The sequence below is a fragment of the Xiphias gladius genome, chromosome 4 (assembly GCF_016859285.1).
Source record: "Xiphias gladius isolate SHS-SW01 ecotype Sanya breed wild chromosome 4, ASM1685928v1, whole genome shotgun sequence".
NCBI lineage: Eukaryota > Metazoa > Chordata > Actinopteri > Istiophoriformes > Xiphiidae > Xiphias > Xiphias gladius.
Window position 1 is genome coordinate 15,553,646 of NC_053403.1, and position 17,959 is coordinate 15,571,604.

At 38.6% G+C, this 17,959-nt stretch overlaps 2 protein-coding genes across 19 annotated transcripts in view; both read left to right on the forward strand.

Moving 5' to 3' along the window:
- The window catches only part of si:ch211-245h14.1 (uncharacterized protein LOC563420 homolog), a 10,068-nt gene extending 439 nt beyond the window's left edge, over positions 1-9,629 (forward strand). For 2 of the 15 annotated variants that reach the window (XM_040124737.1, XM_040124738.1), the window contains exons 2-16: positions 410-459; positions 612-764; positions 1,118-1,201; positions 1,364-1,441; positions 2,346-2,435; positions 3,175-3,211; positions 3,367-3,458; positions 4,495-4,584; positions 5,333-5,371; positions 5,689-5,880; positions 6,216-6,434; positions 7,055-7,144; positions 7,893-7,931; positions 8,232-8,423; positions 8,762-9,629. In XM_040124737.1, coding sequence (XP_039980671.1) covers positions 410-459; positions 612-764; positions 1,118-1,201; positions 1,364-1,441; positions 2,346-2,435; positions 3,175-3,211; positions 3,367-3,458; positions 4,495-4,584; positions 5,333-5,371; positions 5,689-5,880; positions 6,216-6,434; positions 7,055-7,144; positions 7,893-7,931; positions 8,232-8,423; positions 8,762-9,063 — 1,747 coding nt within the window. In that variant the 3' untranslated portion in view covers positions 9,064-9,629. Of the gene's footprint in view, positions 495-611; positions 765-1,117; positions 1,202-1,363; positions 1,442-2,345; positions 2,436-3,174; positions 3,212-3,366; positions 3,459-4,494; positions 4,585-5,332; positions 5,372-5,686; positions 5,881-6,215; positions 6,435-7,054; positions 7,145-7,253; positions 7,386-7,892; positions 7,932-8,231; positions 8,424-8,761 lie in introns of those variants that run through there. The other 13 variants (XM_040124743.1, XM_040124744.1, XM_040124732.1 and 10 more) reach the window with 12 other exon arrangements.
- Positions 9,630-9,713: 84 nt separating this feature from the next.
- LOC120788722 (A-kinase anchor protein 7-like) overlaps positions 9,714-17,959 on the forward strand; it is a 41,780-nt gene continuing 33,534 nt past the window's right edge. For 3 of the 4 annotated variants that reach the window (XM_040124747.1, XM_040124748.1, XM_040124749.1), the window contains exons 1-6: positions 9,714-10,818; positions 10,922-11,189; positions 12,187-12,345; positions 12,562-12,716; positions 13,354-13,490; positions 15,359-15,519. In XM_040124747.1, the coding sequence (XP_039980681.1) occupies positions 10,645-10,818; positions 10,922-11,189; positions 12,187-12,345; positions 12,562-12,716; positions 13,354-13,490; positions 15,359-15,519 (1,054 nt within the window). In that variant the 5' untranslated portion in view covers positions 9,714-10,644. The remainder of the gene's footprint in view (positions 10,819-10,921; positions 11,190-12,186; positions 12,346-12,561; positions 12,717-13,353; positions 13,491-15,358; positions 15,520-17,959) is intronic. The other variant, XM_040124750.1, reaches the window with a different exon arrangement.

The following is a 17,959-nucleotide window of genomic DNA, read 5'->3' on the forward strand; positions in this document are numbered from 1 at the left end:
CACAACATGAACATGTATATATGATGGGGTGTCATTTTACAAGCACAGATAAGAGTTAGTCCTCCCCCAGAGGCACTTAAACCTCTGATAATGAAATGCCATGGACCGAATGAACAGACAACCCAAATGTGTGCTCAACACCACGCTTGCACCATCAGTGGCAGGTTGTCGCACTGACCGAGAGATCCGAACGCTGACCCAACAGGGCCTGAGGGAACTGTTTCCTGGCCCCTTGAAACTCAGATCGAGAAAGAGCATCTTTCAAACAAGTGGAAATGTGTAGATCTGATTCGAGACAGATCTAAACAGAGATAAATAACATGGATAGACACTAGTTACCAGGAATTGCACAGTGAACAAGTAAAATGCTCGATTAGTATCATTCTGTGTTATATTATTTCCGTTTCAGAACCAAGTCGATGTGCTCCGAAAAGAACTGCAAGGGTTCATCTCAAATGAGTCCTTACGGCGTACATTCAGCATTCTTCATTTCAGTTAATTTCACTATTGCATGTGGTGTGGGTTTTTGTGTTTTTTCTTTGGAACATGTTGGTGGAGAACTATGTTGTCATCCATATTCTAACTAACACAACCTGTTACTCTCCCACCAGCGGCTCTAACTAACAGTGGGGTCTTTGTTGAGTACCTCCACATCCTGATGGACATACGGACCCAGGTGAATAATTTGCAGATCGTCCTTGATGCTTATGTTGGTCTGCCTGAGGACATCAGCAAAAATCAGGAGGGCCCAGAACCTGAAGAAGGTTATAATGCAGTTTTTGTTTTATTTTAATATCATAGTATCTTAAGTACATAAGAAACCTTGTCATTGTCGTGGGGAACTAAAAGAGCTTTAGAGTCAGTTGTATTTATTCTGATAAATCAAAGCAGATTCAAAACCTTAGCGTTGGAAGCATAGGCAGTGAACCTTGAGTTTTGAATATTGTTTCACAGACGGCAGCCTTTTGCTTGTCCAACCTACACCATTTTAATGTATCCTTTGTGTAAGCAGAAATGTGTTACATGTAGGTGTGAAGTGAATCAATTTTATATGGTTTTACATAAATTTTTATTAGATTTGGAGATGGTAAGCACATTGTGCCATTGTACCAAACAGGTTTGTCAGGTACAAGTAACTCAACCACCTGTGGTCCAGCTCCCCACAAGAGCCAAACTGGGTGCCATCCACAAGGAGCACAGGGTAAATCTCATTTTCATCCACTTCACACTCTTGTGACATGTTTAATGAGTAGTATTTGCCTTAAGAAATGAAGATCTCTTTTTGAGTTGACTTTTTTAAATGATATAGTATACGTTTCTGTAAGTGCATTAATGCCATCCTATGTGACGGGCTCTTTGCCAGGGACGGGTATCGCAGACATCATGGGTCAAACTATGGCCTCTAGTTGGCTAACTGGTGGCAGTAGACAAGGATCACGAGGTAAGTTTCTCATACTCTTACCTCTCTTTTGACGCCCACAGATGATAAACCTGTCATTCTGGTGTTAATGCACCATAAACGTGAGGACCCACATACACACCCTCTGCAAAAATGGGCTCATGTTTTGTTGTGCAGGTGGATGTTTTCTACCATGAGACACAACCTGGTTTACTAAAGTGTCAACAAAATTATGAGGCTGTCTCTGAGGATATCGAAAAGAACTACTGAAGCACAGTAGTCAGAGATGTAAATATACTCAGTGAAGGTATGGTTTGTGAGAGTGGTAGTTACCTACTGGTTTTGGTGGTAAATAAATCGATTGAAAGGAGTCTTTGTTCAGTTTGGTATTAGAAAATAAATTATAAATCATGATAGTATTCTGTAGTGTCAATGGTGGTAATGATGGTGATATTATATCAGTTAAGAAGTAAAATAAACTGTAATGGATTGTATCAACTGCAAGATTAGAAACAAGAAACACTGAGAAAACACATTATTAATGGATGTTGATTTGTGTATGTCTGTATGTTAATCATTGGTATAAATGTAAAATGCCTGAGTAGAAGATGGTTTGCTTTAACCTTTTTTTTTTTTTTTTTTTTTTTCACGTCTGCTGTTAAATTTCTAAAGCTAAAATCATATAGTGTGTTGTGACTTTGTACATGCAACCAATCAGCACTTTGTGCAATAGCAATCAAATTATCAATCAGATTTTACATGTTAGAGAGGCAAAAAAGCTAATTTCTTCATTGATGTAAGTGCTTTTGGACATTTCAAAGGAAAATATAAATGAAGATAATTAATGGAACACAAACAGAAAACTGAATGTTTACTTGAATGTACATTTTGCTGTAGCTGAATGTCTAAGTTTCTGTAAGTACATTAATGCCATTCTGTGTGACAGACTCTTTGCCAGGGGCGGGTATCGCAGACATCATAGGTCAATCTATGGCCTCTAGTTGGCTAACTGGTGGCAGTAGACAAGGATCACGAGGTAAGTTTTTCTTACTTCACACTTTAGAATAAGGTTTTCTCATGTTAATCTTTTTAATGTTTGCAACAGCAGCCCCACTAATGTGCTTCATTTCACTGAGTTACCGCAGGTGTCTGACTCCGCTGTCACATACACAGACGGGTGACAAATTAAAGGAAAAACCTGCAAAAACGAGCGGAGAAACAGGACGACAATGCCGCCCATCCACAGGGCACAAGGGTTCACTGAGCGGTTTGATAAGTATTAAATTAATGTGAAAATGATGCTACAGCCCTCACAGTCGCCAGATATCAACACAATTGAACACCTATGGGAGATTTTGGACCAATGTGTTAGACAGCGCTTCCATCTTCAAAACACTAAATGAAGAAATATCTTTTGAAGAATGGTGTTCCATCCCTCCAGTAGAGGTCCAGAGACTTGTAGAACCAATGCCAAATCTCACTGAAGCTGTTATGGCGGCACATGGTGTCCCAAAACCTTAGTAGGACACTTTATGTTGGTTTTTCCTTTAATTTGTCACCCATCTGTTTGTCATTCGTAGTATTCACCTTTTGATTATATTACAACTCTAAATATAGTGTTAGGGTTACTGTCAGTGTTAGGGAATCGTATCAGACTTGGGACCTCAAATTCCAAATCTTGGGAGAGTTTGCTAAATATAAATGAATCTGACTCTGATTGCTAAAACAGTTCAAAGCATGCCATTGACAGGGAATTCTGTCTTTCTCATTATGAGATTCCATCACCACGCTGTCTCGAAAGGAATTTCGGGACTCAGCAGTTAAAGTTGCGGTGCACACGATGCCCGCTGTGAGTACAGTCACAGTAGTAGTAGTACTAGAAGGGCTAACTAACATTGTCAGTGTTTGTATAAAACAGGAGCTTAAATTTATCAATGAGTAAGTACATTAATGCCATTCTGTGTGACAGACTCTTTGCCAGGGACGGGTATCGCAGACATCATGGGTCAAACTATGGCCTCTAGTTGGCTAACTGGTGGCAGTAGACAAGGATCACGAGGTAAGTTTCTCATACTTCACACTTTAGAATAAGGTTTTCTCATGTTAATGTTTTTAATGTTTGCAACAGCAGCCCCACTAATGTGCTTCATTTCACTGAGTTACCGCAGGTGTCTGACTCCGCTGTCACATACACAGACGGGTGACAAATTAAAGGAAAAACCTGCAAAAACGAGCGGAGAAACAGGACGACAATGCCGCCCATCCACAGGGCACAAGGGTTCACTGAGCGGTTTGATAAGTATTAAATTAATGTGAAAATGATGCTACAGCCCTCACAGTCGCCAGATCTCAACCCAATTGAACACCTATGGGAGATTTTGGACCAATGTGTTAGACAGCGCTCTCCACCACCATCTTCAAAACACTAAATGAGGGAATATCTTTTGGAAGAATGGTGTTCCATCCCTCCAGTAGAGGTCCAGAGACTTGTAGAGTCAATGCCAAATCTCACTGAAGCTGTTATGGCGGCACATGGTGTCCCAAAACCTTAGTAGGACACTTTATGTTGGTTTTTCCTTTAATTTGTCACCCATCTGTATGTCATTCGTAGTATTCACCTTTTGATTATATTACAACTCTAAATATAGTGTTAGGGTTACTGTCAGTGTTAGGGAATCGTATCAGACTTGGGACCTCAAATTCCAAATCTTGGGAGAGTTTGCTAAATATAAATGAATCTGACTCTGATTGCTAAAACAGTTCAAAGCATGCCATTGACAGGGAATTCTGTCTTTCTCATTATTAGACTCCATCACGCCGCTGTTAGGAATTTCTAAAGCTAAAATCATATAGTGTGTTGTGACTTTGTACAGTTGCAACCAATCAGCACTTTGTGCAATACAGTCACAGTATCAATAGTACTAGAGAGGCTAACTAACTTCATTGATGTCAGTGTTTGTATAAAACAGGAGCTTAAATTCATCAATGAATATATGGAAAACAACAAGAAAACTGAATGTTTTACTTGAATGTACATTTGCTGCAGCTGAATGTCTAAGTTTCTGTAAGTACATTAATGCCATTCTGTGTGACAGGCTCTTTGCCAGGGACGGGTATCGCAGACATCATGGGTCAAACTATGGCCTCTAGTTGGCTAACTGGTGGCAGTAGACAAGGATCACGAGGTAAGTTTTTCTTACTTCACACTTTAGAATAAGGTTTTCTCATGTTAATCTTTTTAATGTTTGCAACAGCAGCCCCACTAATGTGCTTCATTTGACTGAGTTACCGCAGGTGTCTGACTCTGCTGTCACATACACAGACGGGTGACAAATTAAAGGAAAAACCTGCAAAAAACGAGTGGAGAAACAGGACGACAATGCCGCCCATCCACAGGGCACGAGGGTTCACTGAGCGGTTTGATAAGTATTAAATTAATGTGAAAATGATGCTACGGCCCTCACAGTCGCCAGATCTCAACCCAATTGATCACCTATGGGAGATTTTGGACCAATGTGTTAGACAGCGCTCTCCACCACCATCTTCAAAACACTAAATGAAGAAATATCTTTTGGAAGAATGGTGTTCCATCCCTCCAGTAGAGGTCCAGAGACTTGTAGAATCAATGCCAAATCTCACTGAAGCTGTTATGGCGGCTAGTGGTGTCCCAAAACCTTAGGAGGACACTTTATGTTGGTTTTTCCTTTAATTTGTCACCCATCTGTATGTCATTCGTAGTATTCACCTTTTGATTATATTACAACTCTAAATATAGTGTTAGGGTTACTGTCAGTGTTAGGGAATCGTATCAGACTTGGGACCTCAAATTCCAAATCTTGGGAGAGTTTGCTAAATATAAATGAATCTGACTCTGATTGCTAAAACAGTTCAAAGCATGCCATTGACAGGGAATTCTGTCTTTCTCATTATTAGACTCCATCACCACGCTGTCTCGAAAGGAATTTCTGGAAGGTGAGGCGTATAATAATTTGACACTCAGCAGTTAAAGTTGCGGTGCACACGATGCCCGCTGTGAGTACAGTCACAGTAGTAGTAGTACTAGAAGGGCTAACTAACATTGTCAGTGTTTGTATAAAACAGGAGCTTAAATTTATCAATGAACTGGCACAATGAACATGACTTCATAGGTTATAAAAGGATTTCTCTGGATTTTGAGGAACTATATAGCAAAAATATTGTAAGGACCATTTTAATCTACTGTTGGATTCACTCAGTTCATGTAAATGTATAGATCTGTTTCAGCTTCACAACCATCTTTCTTTCTATAGTGACGTACCAGATGGTTGTCGGAGGTGAAACCTTTGACGCCCATCTACAACTGATGGAGCAAGTGAAGGGTCACGTTCTTGATGGGGCTCAGTTTATTGAAAGCAGTCAGGATTACCAGACTATTATTGTCTTCTGCCCAATCAGTTCACGCGTTGGTTCAGATGTTGAGGCAGTGATGAAAGGTGTCAGAGGTAAGGGAGAGTTTTTTCAGCCAATTCATATTGAACAAGAAATTGAATATAATTTGTTTGAAATTTTTTTTTTGGTCATTCTGTGTGCTTGGAATTACAATGTTCTTCCTGACCTATACAATCAACATTAAGTTATCAACATATTGTTATATTGGTAAAAGAGAATCTTATGGTATTTACAATTTAAAGAAATATAAATCTTTTGATTATCATTTGTGGGCAATCTCTCAGAATTGCATTCCACTATATGACAATAACTTGACAATAACAATTTTCAGCTCATAATTTTCCATTCTAACTATCTCATACTCTTTCCTCTCTTTTGACGTCCACAGATGATAAACCTGTCATTCTGGTGTTAATGCACCATAAACGTGAGGCCACATACACACCCTCTGCAAAAAAGTGGGCTCATGTTTTGTTGCAGGTGGATGTTTTCTACCATGAGACACAACCTGGTTTACTAAAGTGTCAACAAAATGATGAGGCTGTCTCTGAGATACGAAAAGAACTACTGAAGCACAGTAGTCAGAGATGTAAATATACCAGTGAAGGTATGGTTTGTGAGAGTGGTAGTGCTTCTACTGGTTTTGGTGGTAACACCGGATTGAGGGTCTTTGTTCAGTTTGGTATTAGAAAATAAATTATAAATCATGATAGTATCTGTAGTGTCAATGGTGGTAATGATGGTATTATATCAGTTAAGAAGTAAAATAAACTGTAATGGATTGTATCAACTGCAAGATTAGAAACAAGAAACACTGAGAAAACACATTATTAATGGATGTTGATTTGTGTATGTCTGTATGTTAATCATTGGTATAAATGTAAAATGCCTGAGTAGAAGATGGTTTTGCTTAACCTTTTTTTTTTTTCACGTCTGCTGTTAAATTTCTAAAGCTAAAATCATATAGTGTGTTGTGACTTTGTACATGCAACCAATCAGCACTTTGTGCAATAGCAATCAAATTATCAATCAGATTTTACATGTTAGAGAGGCAAAAAAGCTAATTTCTTCATTGATGTAAGTGCTTTTGGACATTTCAAAGGAAAATATAAATGAAGATAATTAATGGAACACAAACAGAAAACTGAATGTTTACTTGAATGTACATTTTGCTGTAGCTGAATGTCTAAGTTTCTGTAAGTACATTAATGCCATTCTATGTGACAGGCTCTTTGCCAGGGGCGGGTATCCCAGACAACAGAGGTCAAACTATGGCCTCTAGTTGGCTAACTGGTGGCAGTAGACAAGGATCACGAGGTAAGTTTCTCCTAGTTCACACTTTAGAATAAGATATTCTCGTGTTAATGTTTTTAATGTTTGCAACAGCAGCCCCGCTAATGTGCTTCATTTCACTGAGTTACCGCAGGTGTCTGACTCTGCTGTCACATACACAGACGGGTGACAAATTAAAGGAAAAACCTGCAAAAAACGAGTGGAGAAACAGGACGACAATGCCGCCCATCCACAGGGCACGAGGGTTCACTGAGCGGTTTGATAAGTATTAAATTAATGTGCAAATGATTCTACGGCCCTCACAGTCGCCAGATCTCAACCCAAATGAACACCTATGGGAGATTTTGGACCAATGTGTTAGACAGCGCTCTCCACCACCATCTTCAAAACACTAAATGAGGGAATATCTTTTGGAAGAATGGTGTTCCATCCCTCCAGTAGAGGTCCAGAGACTTGTAGAATCAATGCCAAATCTCACTGAAGCTGTGATGGCGGCTAGTGGTGTCCCAAAACCTTAGGAGGACACTTTATGTTGGTTTTTCCTTTAATTTGTCACCCATCTGTATGTCATTCGTAGTATTCACCTTTTGATTATATTACAACTCTAAATATAGTGTTAGGGTTACTGTCAGTGTTAGGGAATCGTATCAGACTTGGGACCTCAAATTCCAAATCTTGGGAGAGTTTGCTAAATATAAATGAATCTGACTCTGATTGCTAAAACAGTTCAAAGCATGCCATTGACAGGGAATTCTGTCTTTCTCATTATTAGACTCCATCACCACGCTGTCTCGAAAGGAATTTCGGGAAGGTGAGGCGTATAATAATTTGACACTCAGCAGTTAAAGTTGCGGTGCACACGATGCCCGCTGTGAATACAGTCACAGTAGTAGTAGTACTAGAAGGGCTAACTAACATTGTCAGTGTTTGTATAAAACAGGAGCTTAAATTTATCAATGAACTGGCACAATGAACATGACTTCATAGGTTATAAAAGGATTTCTCTGGATTTTGAGGAACTATATAGCAAAAATATTGTAAGAACCATTTTAATCTACTGTTGGATTCACTCAGTTCATGTAAATGTATACAACCATTTTTCTTTCTATAGTGATGTACGAGATAGTTGTCGGAGGTGAAACCTTTGACGCCCATCTACAACTGATGGAGCAAGTGAAGGGTCACGTTCTTGATGGGGCTCAGTTTATTGAAAGCAGTCAGGATTACCAGACTATTATTGTCTTCTGCCCAATCAGTTCACGCGTTGGTTCAGATGTTAAGGCAGTGATGAAAGGTGTCAGAGGTAAGGGAGAGTTTCTTCAGCCCATTCATTTTGAACAGGAAATTGAATATAATTTGTTTGAAATTTTTTTTTTTTTGGTCATTCTGTGTGCTTGGAATTACAATGTTCTTCCTGACCTATATGATCAATATTAAGTTATCAACATATTTTTATAGTGGTAAAAGAGAATCTTACGGTATTTGCAATTTAAAGAAATATAAATCTTTTGATTATCATTTGTGGTCAATCTCTCAGAATTGCATTCCACTATATGACAATAACTTGACAATAACAATTTTCAGCTCATAATTTTCCATTCTAACTATCTCATACTCTTTCCTCTCTTTTGACGTCCACAGATGATAAACCTGTCATTCTGGTGTTAATGCACCATAAACGTGAGGCCACATACACACCCTCTGCAAAAAAGTGGGCTGATGTTTTGTTGCAGGTGGATGTTTTCTACCATGAGACACAACCTGGTTTACTAAAGTGTCAACAAAATGATGTGGCTGTCTCTGAGATACGAAAAGAACTACTGAAGCACAGTAGTCAGAGATGTAAAAATACCAGTGAAGGTATGGTTTGCGAGTGTGGTAGTGCTTCTACTGGTTTTGGTGGTAACACCGGGAATGAGGGTCTTTTTTCAGTTTGGTATTAGAAAATAAATCATAAATCATGATAGTATCTGTAGTGTCGATGGTGGTTATGATGGTATTATATCAGTTAACAAGTAATATAAACTAATGGATTGCATCAACTGCAAGATTAGAAACAAGAAACACTGAGAAAACATATTATTAATGGATGTTGATTTGTGTATGTCTGTATGTTAATCATTGGTATAAATGTAAAATGCCTGCGTAGAAGATGGTTCTGGTTAAACATTTTTTTTTTTTACGTCTGTTGTTAAATTTCTAAAGCTAAAATCACGTAGTGTGTTGTGACTTTGTACATGCAACCAATCAGCACTTTGATAATTTGATTGCTATTGCACATTCAGATTCTACATGTTAGAGAGGCAAAAAAAGCTAATTTCTTCATTTATGTAAGTGCTTTCGGACATTTCAAAGGAAAATGTAAATGAAGATAATTAATAGTAAACAAACAGAAAAGTGAATGTTTACTTGAATGTACATTTTGTTGTAGTTGAATGTCTCAGAAAGCATATAAGATGTGCAATTACTATGCATGATATTTTCAATAAACTTCATAGAATGATCATTATGACAGAATGATCCTTTAGTTGTTTAGCTACTAAATATCCTTTTTTATGATGGTATCTTATGTATGACCAAAAATCATAAACCAAGTTGATTCTAGCATTAATTACTATAAACAAAATCAACTCTCGTTTTGAAATGTTAAAAAAATTTGCACAGTTCACTTCACAAAACGTGCACTAAATGTACCTTAGTAAATACGGTACTTTGTAGTAACAGACATGTTTTTGTCTAATTGGAAGGGTTTTCAGTATGGCTGATTTCTAGGGCCTGCAATGATACTTACACAATTAGGCTCCAAGTTATGTAAATATAGATGAAGGATAGTTTTTTAGTTTTATCATGTATCAGTGTTGAATTTGTTTAAATAATTAACTCTAACCAAGTGGTTTAATTTATTCGACATATTCATACCCAACATACTTGAGTATAAATACTGAATTGTGAATTTTTCAAGTTAATTACTTTTGTGCAAAGTGTATTTTTTTAATAGTTCAAATACAAAGTGTTTGTATTTTGAAAAGAGAAACACTATTTTGCTCTGAAAATCAGACCGGAAGTTTGACATTGTTTACAAATAGAAGATAACACCGGTTGGTACTTCAAATTAGCGCGTGGGTTTAAATGTTATTCCTCGTTATTTGTTTGGACTTCTTTTCTGAGAAAGACTGCCACTGACGTGTTTTCTGCACCAACAACATAAGGCCAAGTTATCAAAAATGATATTCCGGTTAGTTTTGCTAGTTAGCAGCACAACTCCGTTAGAGACAGTTAGCTAACAGTAAGCTAGCTCACCAGATGTTGTGCAGCATGGCAGTTTGATTCATTTCAACAGGTGTTAGCTACAGGGAGGGAAAGTCCGCCTCTAGACGCTTCTGATCGCTAACTGTCCTGAAGAGAGTTGAGGGCGAATGTTTTCTTTTTTGCGGTTAGGTTAGCTATAGTTAGCTGTAATGTTTGTTCAGCAAGCCAGCTGTTAGCCTTAGTTGGTACGTTAGCTAAAGTTTGTCACAAGTGTCATGCTCCTAGGCCGCGTCCTCTTGAGCCTCCGGTCGACGTGTTCAGAAAGTGTTTGTTTACGGAGGATTTTTTCTGTCGATGAAGTATCAGTTCGGAGGCTGCATCACAGTTACACCGGTCACTGTCAAAAAGTGAGCGAGCTTCGGGCATCTACACACCGTTTCGGACATAAGGTAATGACATGAAAGTCATGGTGGCAAAAAAACTCATGCTGTCCTCGCCTCAGTTTATAAGAAGCACAATGTGACCTGCTCACATCCTCTCCCTCTGTATTAGGCCCTCGCGCAGAGCTGTTTGCATCAGCCAACACTGTGTGATATGCAGCCCGTCAGTATCTCCTGTGGCAAAGAGACCTCTGCGATTACCTCAGACGATGATGATGATGATGAGGGTGGTGGTGGTGGTGGTGAAGGTGTGGTTGGACAGGAGAGTGGGATAGAAGATGAGGAATTGAAGAGGATGACGATGACTCCAGGCCAGGTGGATGCAGTCAGCATGGAAGTCCGCCAAGGGGCGGCTGACACTGGAGCCTCCGCTGTGTCTAGTGAGTAGAACTCAACGCCTAAGATAATGTCTGGGTTTGCCTAAATTGCCACACAGCACTGACTGAACTCTTTGATTGGGTACGCTTGAAAAGTCCAGCTGACGCACTGCCACTTTGTGCTGGATGGATAGTGTTTCCACATAATTTAAAATCAGCATGCAAATTGGCACATGCTGCTTATGTGGCAAACAAAATATCAGGTGTGCCAATGGCTTGACAAACAGCAGAGATTGGTAAACACATCTTCTTGGGCGTGACATGTTTATATTCAGATGAAAAAGGAATTGTACTATCTTTTCCAATGTATGTAAACTGGCCATGACTTCGGTTTTAGCTTGAATAATGTTTGCATGCACTCATACACATATATATCTGAATAGATATTGTGTTTTTTCTATGCTGCTAAATGGTGTTGATTGCTGCCAAATGAAGTTTGTTGTGTTTTAATATGTATGTGGATATAGCATCTATATATTCATGTCTATGTCATTCAACATGTTTAGTATGTGGCTATACCTGTTTCAAAATTCAAGTGTACCTCAGTATTACTCACCCTCTTAATAAACTATTACTACGGGGTCTGTGAGGAGAGATTCAGCATCATACATGCAACCTGCATGCAGCTTTGCTACTCCTCCTATCCTCCGTCATGAAGAACTAACTAGACTTGAATGCAGAAATAATTAAAAATCCAGCCCTGCTTCTTGATCTGTAACATTGTCCACAATGGACTGATACACCCAGAGACTTAATACACCATTTTCTGAGAGTATGGTATGTCTTAACATGCAGCACACTGTCTTAATAGTTGTCTACCTTTTCGGTGAACACACTAATCAATATTACAAGGGATTGGCCACTGAGCTGTGCAGAAGAAGGGTTAGTTTGTTCTTGAACTATGCCCATCATCTGTGCATGTGTATGAGTGAGTTTTTCTATCCATGTTCATACATATACAGTATGCGTGGTTGTTGTATTGTAATTTTTTTTTTGCCAGCTCCCACAAGATCAAATGAGAAGAAGACAAAGAGGAAGATGAGGAGGGAGAGGAAGAAGTTGATGAAGAAAAAGCTCGAGTCAGCGGATACTCTGGACAATTTAATGTCAGAGCTCCCATTTGCTCTGACCAGCCCCACCACTTGGAAGGAACTAGGATGTATGTACATTATTAATATTATTTTTTAACATATTCCTTGAATTGTAAGTTTGGATTTTTTTTTAATCAGTAGAAAGCTAAAGGCTAGCAGGTCTGATTTACTGACTAACAAAGTTGTGCTGCAACGTGACGGCTGACAGAGTGGCCAGCTAATTGTATTACTGACTACCTGACTGTGGTAGTTTTTCAGCCTCAATTAATGCCCATTATCTGTAGTCCCCAACCCAGTGTCGAGCAAGAAAAAAAGAAAGAGGAAGAGAGAAGACATTGGAGGGCGACTGGACAGTGAGGAAGATGGAGACAAGAAGAAAAAAAAGAAAGAGAGCCAACGACCCAACTACTTTGTCAGCATCCCCATTACTAACACACAGGTAAGGAATTACTGTGCTGTTCACATTTTTGTGGACTCTAAGGATCATGCTGGAGTCTACGCACCTTTTACCCTGTTTATTACCAAATTACAGATACTTCCATCAAAATTTCTGCCGACTAATTTACAGTTGATTCACGTTTTGATTAATTGCTTAATTGTTTCAGCTCAGCGGTTTCAAAAGTCCTTTGAATTCTCCTTTTTTGGAGAAGACTTTAATCTATTCCCTCCAGATCATTGATTAATTCAGTGTTTTTTACTTGTTCATGGTCAGTGAATCTGTACAGGGTGGAAATCTCATAAGGAAAAAACATTCGAGATTCAATTACCTGACAGTTGATGACACTGAAATCTTACTGCCTTGTCGACCAAAAGGCTTCTCTGAAAGGACATTGATTTACCCCCTCATCATGTATTAATGCCTCACCTGTAATGTTTAACTGCTGAAGCTGTCCCAGTTTTCTCCTCTATTCCATCTCTCCCTCTCACCTTGTTTCTTCTGCTCATTCATAACAAGCTAGTTCTTCAAAGGAGAGGAGGGGTGGTGAGGGAAGAGAGGGAATGAGCAGTTACTGTGTGTGACGGTATCTACCTCACTGTAGTCGCTGATGATTGAAAGTAAATTTGTCCAATGACAGATAAGCTCAGCTGTGACTGAGGTCCAAGAGGCCGTGCTTCAGCAGGAGCCCCAGTTGGCCAAAGCAATGATCCCCATCCCAACTCTCCACATCACTCTGTTAGTCACCCATCTCGCCAGTCAGGAGCAAATAGACCTGTGAGTGGATGCTTGCACGTCATAAAGTATACACATACATACATATAAACTCAGCAGACATATAGCATGTTTATGTACATGTCAGTCCCCTATTGGCTGTGCTACTGCAGAAATGCACAACATGAATAATTCAAAGAAAGTAAAAAGAACTGCAGTCACTGATTGTGGTTTCAACCTTTTTGGAACGAAGTGGTGAAATTTAATATGTTACAAGCTATGATACAATAAATCAATGTAAGACAACAATTAGACTTGTCAGAGAAGGAAAAGCACAAGTTTTACCTTTAGCATTAACAATGGCTCCTTCCTATTATTGTGTAGTGAACTGTAATCCACAATACCAGGACCCTGGAACTGGCTCGCCTAAATTGAATGCAGCCATTATTAAAGTTATTAATTACACTAGTGCTTTTCCTGTTATGGCATTCTTAAATGTCTGCTGTGGAAAAAAACAGGCCTGAAAATGACAAACTAAATCATGATATCTTACTATTAGAATATTTAGCACATGAGAACAATCGCATTACAACACTAGTATCTGTGTAACTTATGTGACACTGAAAATATAAAAAGCTTCCAGTTTTAGTGATTTTTTTTTTTTTTTAAATGACAGCTGAAATGAAACAATGTCTACCAAATTGCATTGAATTGGAACCATACTGTATGTAATACGTAAACATTTACACGAGTCATTTATTAAATGTCAAACAGCCCCATTAGCTGGCAATAGCGGGGCTACCAGAAGGCACAGTTCAGTGTTCAAATGTTCAACAAAACAAATTCCAATATTGGTGCCATTATAATCAATAAAATTGATTGCAGAAGACCATATCACAGAATAAATACTGCAGCCAGTTAATAAGGGTGTACATGCACAAATACATAGACCTGTGTATTTACATAGTTTTTCTACAGTGAACGGTTGTTATGCCTTGTGTCTGTGATTTATGCTAAAAGAGAATCACATAACTTGACCATATTGCTCATAGCTAAAATCCTGAACTTGAGTCAGAGTTCCACTCAAATTAACAATCAAGTTCTCTCATGCTATTCCATTCATTCTCTGTGATGCTGCACATTATCATAACAACACACACAGATCAGATAGCTAAACAAAGTCTTGTTGCAGTAGTGAATGTACAGACTAAAGTTAGTGCTTGAGGACAGGGTTGCAGTGCTCTGCTGTGACTAATTACCAGCATGCTACATTAGACGCAGCTTCTTTTTTCTCTCTTCCTCTCAGCACTTGCAGGAAAACTGGTAGATAGGTCTATACATGTTTCAGGTTTAGATTCCAGTAATGAGCCTTGAACAATCACACACGTCAGTCACAATAAACTCCCTCAATCTGACATAAATTTCATATCTTACAATTTATCTTGTTAATGGTCCTTTCAGTTAGTTTCTACTTCTGAAATATTTATACTCTGTTTTCACTTGTTGTCCCACTTGAATTAAATATCAGATTGTTTTTATTTGTTGTGGTAAAATGGTTCCTCTAACCTACACACTGCTAATGTAACTAATGCTAACAATGCAGAAAAATCCCAACAGTTTATGTGATTTTAGGTAAAGTAAAATAAATATCACCCGCATTGAATGCTAATACATGGTGAAGAAAAATTCATATTTCAGAGTGAGGTTATCAATTTAACATTTTAAAAGAGAGTGCTGGAAATGACAGTCAGGTTATGTGATGATACTGATGCTTAATCTATATCATTTAAAAGATTGTCATTAGTAATCACTAGATTTTTTTGTTATGTAATATGAGAGGGAGGGAGAGAGGATTAAGTTGTGAAGTGGCACGCGCGTGCGTGTGTTTGTCAGCGTGTGTTGTGTATGTTCATGTGTATATTTCCTTTCAGAGCAACAAACGTGCTGGCCCAGGTCGAGCCATCATTGGCTGAGCTGCTGGGTGGGCGGGATCTGGTGCTGCCCTTCTCAGGCATCAGTCATTTCAGGAAGGAGGTGGTGTTTGTCGGGCTGGCCCCTGGACAACACAGACACACACTGGATAGCCTGGCAGGTCAGTGAAAAAACCTTTAGCTTTTCACTCTCCTGTCGTTATCAGTGCCTATGTAAGTCTATCACATTGATGTATAGGCTGTAAATACTGAAATACATTTTGTTTTGCAGGTCATTTTTCATGCTGTGTTTTGCGAGAAAGTAAATCGCTTTATTGAATGTTACTGTGATACAGTACTTGTCTTTTTGTGTCCCTGTGGAGGGAGGTCTGAGCTTGGGGTCAGCCGAAGAGCCCTGCAGCTCGTCGGAGGGTTTAGTGTCTTTCTTAAGGACACTTCAACAGGGTGGACGCTTTCTGTCGTGAGGGCTTTGTTATGGGAGATAACAGAATAGACAGCTTTAGGCTTCATAGGTGGTGTAAGTCTACTTTTGTCCTGGATTGACCTGGGGATCAGGTTAAACAGTAGAAATCTTGAAATAAGCAAGTAGTATAAGTGTGTGAAAAGGTGGCCTAACTAGGACAGGGCCCAGTTTGAGTCTTTAATTGAAAATAAAAAACGGTAACAACATACAGTGTGCTGATCTATGTAAGTCAACCACATGCACTTGTTTGTTTTTCAGTGAAACTACAACCTCTTTCTTAAACCAGTGTAAGTGGATTTGGTGAAACAAAGTGGTATTTGTGGTCTTTTCTCTGTCGCTTTCTTTTCTAATTTCTTTTCACTTCACTTAGGCTAAGGGTTAAGGTTAGGCTAAATAGTTAGGTTAGGTTAAATAGTTGTGATGGTTTGGGACTGCATTATATCGATGAGTTGTCTCCACGAGGATAGTTAAAACAAATGTGTGTGTGTGTGTGTGTTTTGTCTCTGGTTGTGTGAGATATATCAATTTGTCTTCTTAAATTTTTTATACATCATTTCAATCATTGAGCATTTGCGTGTATGTTTTTGTGTTGTGCCTTAGGCAACAACATTAAGCCAACATTTCTAAGAGGATTCTCGCTCACACACACACCCGTAGACAGAGTAAATGAGCTCGCATTTGCTTAATACTGTCCATTTCCACTATAAAATATCAGCTAAATCGGAAATATGCAATGATTTCTAAAAGTAGACATGCATTTGTACACACTCCCAGAACAGAAATTGAGGGACTTTATTAACGCGCAAGTGAGCATATGTGATCCACAAGGTGTTGGTTCTTTGTGTATAGCTCTCGGAGAGTTGATGGCGTTCATTAATATATATTAAGTTGTCCTAACGTACAGTACTGAGCAGCATGTTTAGATTCTGCTATATTACTGTATTAGTGTATTACATATTAGTGATGGCAAAGCTGAGATAAATCATCTCGATATAACGTGGGAAATGCAATAAATGAACCTTTTAGAGACATAGAGCTATGAGGCCTGAGGTTCGGAGGCGGTTTTGTTTTCATCCCATTCTGTCTTTTTAGCCGAAAGTTTTCAGATTGCCAAAGAGTGCTGCAGTGGAGATGCGCGTCTCCTATTTAAAGACACAGAATTTGCCGCCTCTAACTGGATTTACATTGCTCCATCAAACTTTCTCTGCCTCCCAGCATACATAAGAGGCTGACCCTCCATAATTGGCCCAGTCAGACACAACAAGCCCTAACCACTGAGTGATTAAGCATGTGCTGCAGCGAGCCTGAAGGGTGTCAAGAAAGTATTAATAGAAACAGTTTTGCTCAAGTACTCATTTAATCTTGACATTAAGGAAAGAAATTTTGCCTCTAGTGCATCAAATGAAAAATGGCAGTGGTTTGGCTTTAAAACAGCCCAAACTAGCAAAGATACAGCAGCATCTCTCTATGGTCTGAGCACCTCCCTGAGCTGCTAAACAGAGGCAACAGGTCACTGGCAATAAACGTGAGTTGGAGCGTGCTGTTGTCTCTATGACATAAATGAAACACACATCCATATATGCTTCAAACTGCTAAATAAGTTGTCATAACAAAACAACATTACAATAGATATCATGTCCATCTACTTCAATATAAAATTATGAAATAATTAATAATGAAATATTTATAATATAATCTGATCCATCTTGCTAGCTGAGATATCTAGTTTTGACCCCTTACTATGGCACTTCTTTAAAAAGATTACAGGGGCTTAATTGTTTCAATTTATTGAATGTATTGTTCTTAAACAATTTAAAAAGTATTACCTAGTATTACTGTTATTAAATTTTTTGAAATAAATTACAGCTGTGGCTTTGGACTACATGCATATGAAATTCTTAATATTATTTCCATAAACAAAAAGTGGGGATCGAGACAGTAAATTCTGCATGTATGCACTGTTGATGTGTACATAAGTTAGATTTCAGGATCTTTAATAAACAATGGTGCCTCCTTTCACAAACGTCTATTTACAATTCTGAAAAACAAAACAGCGACAAGAAAAGATCATAAACAGAAAGTCCACATATTTGTTGTTGTTGTTGAGTAAAATAAGGATGAGGCAGGAAGTCAGACTC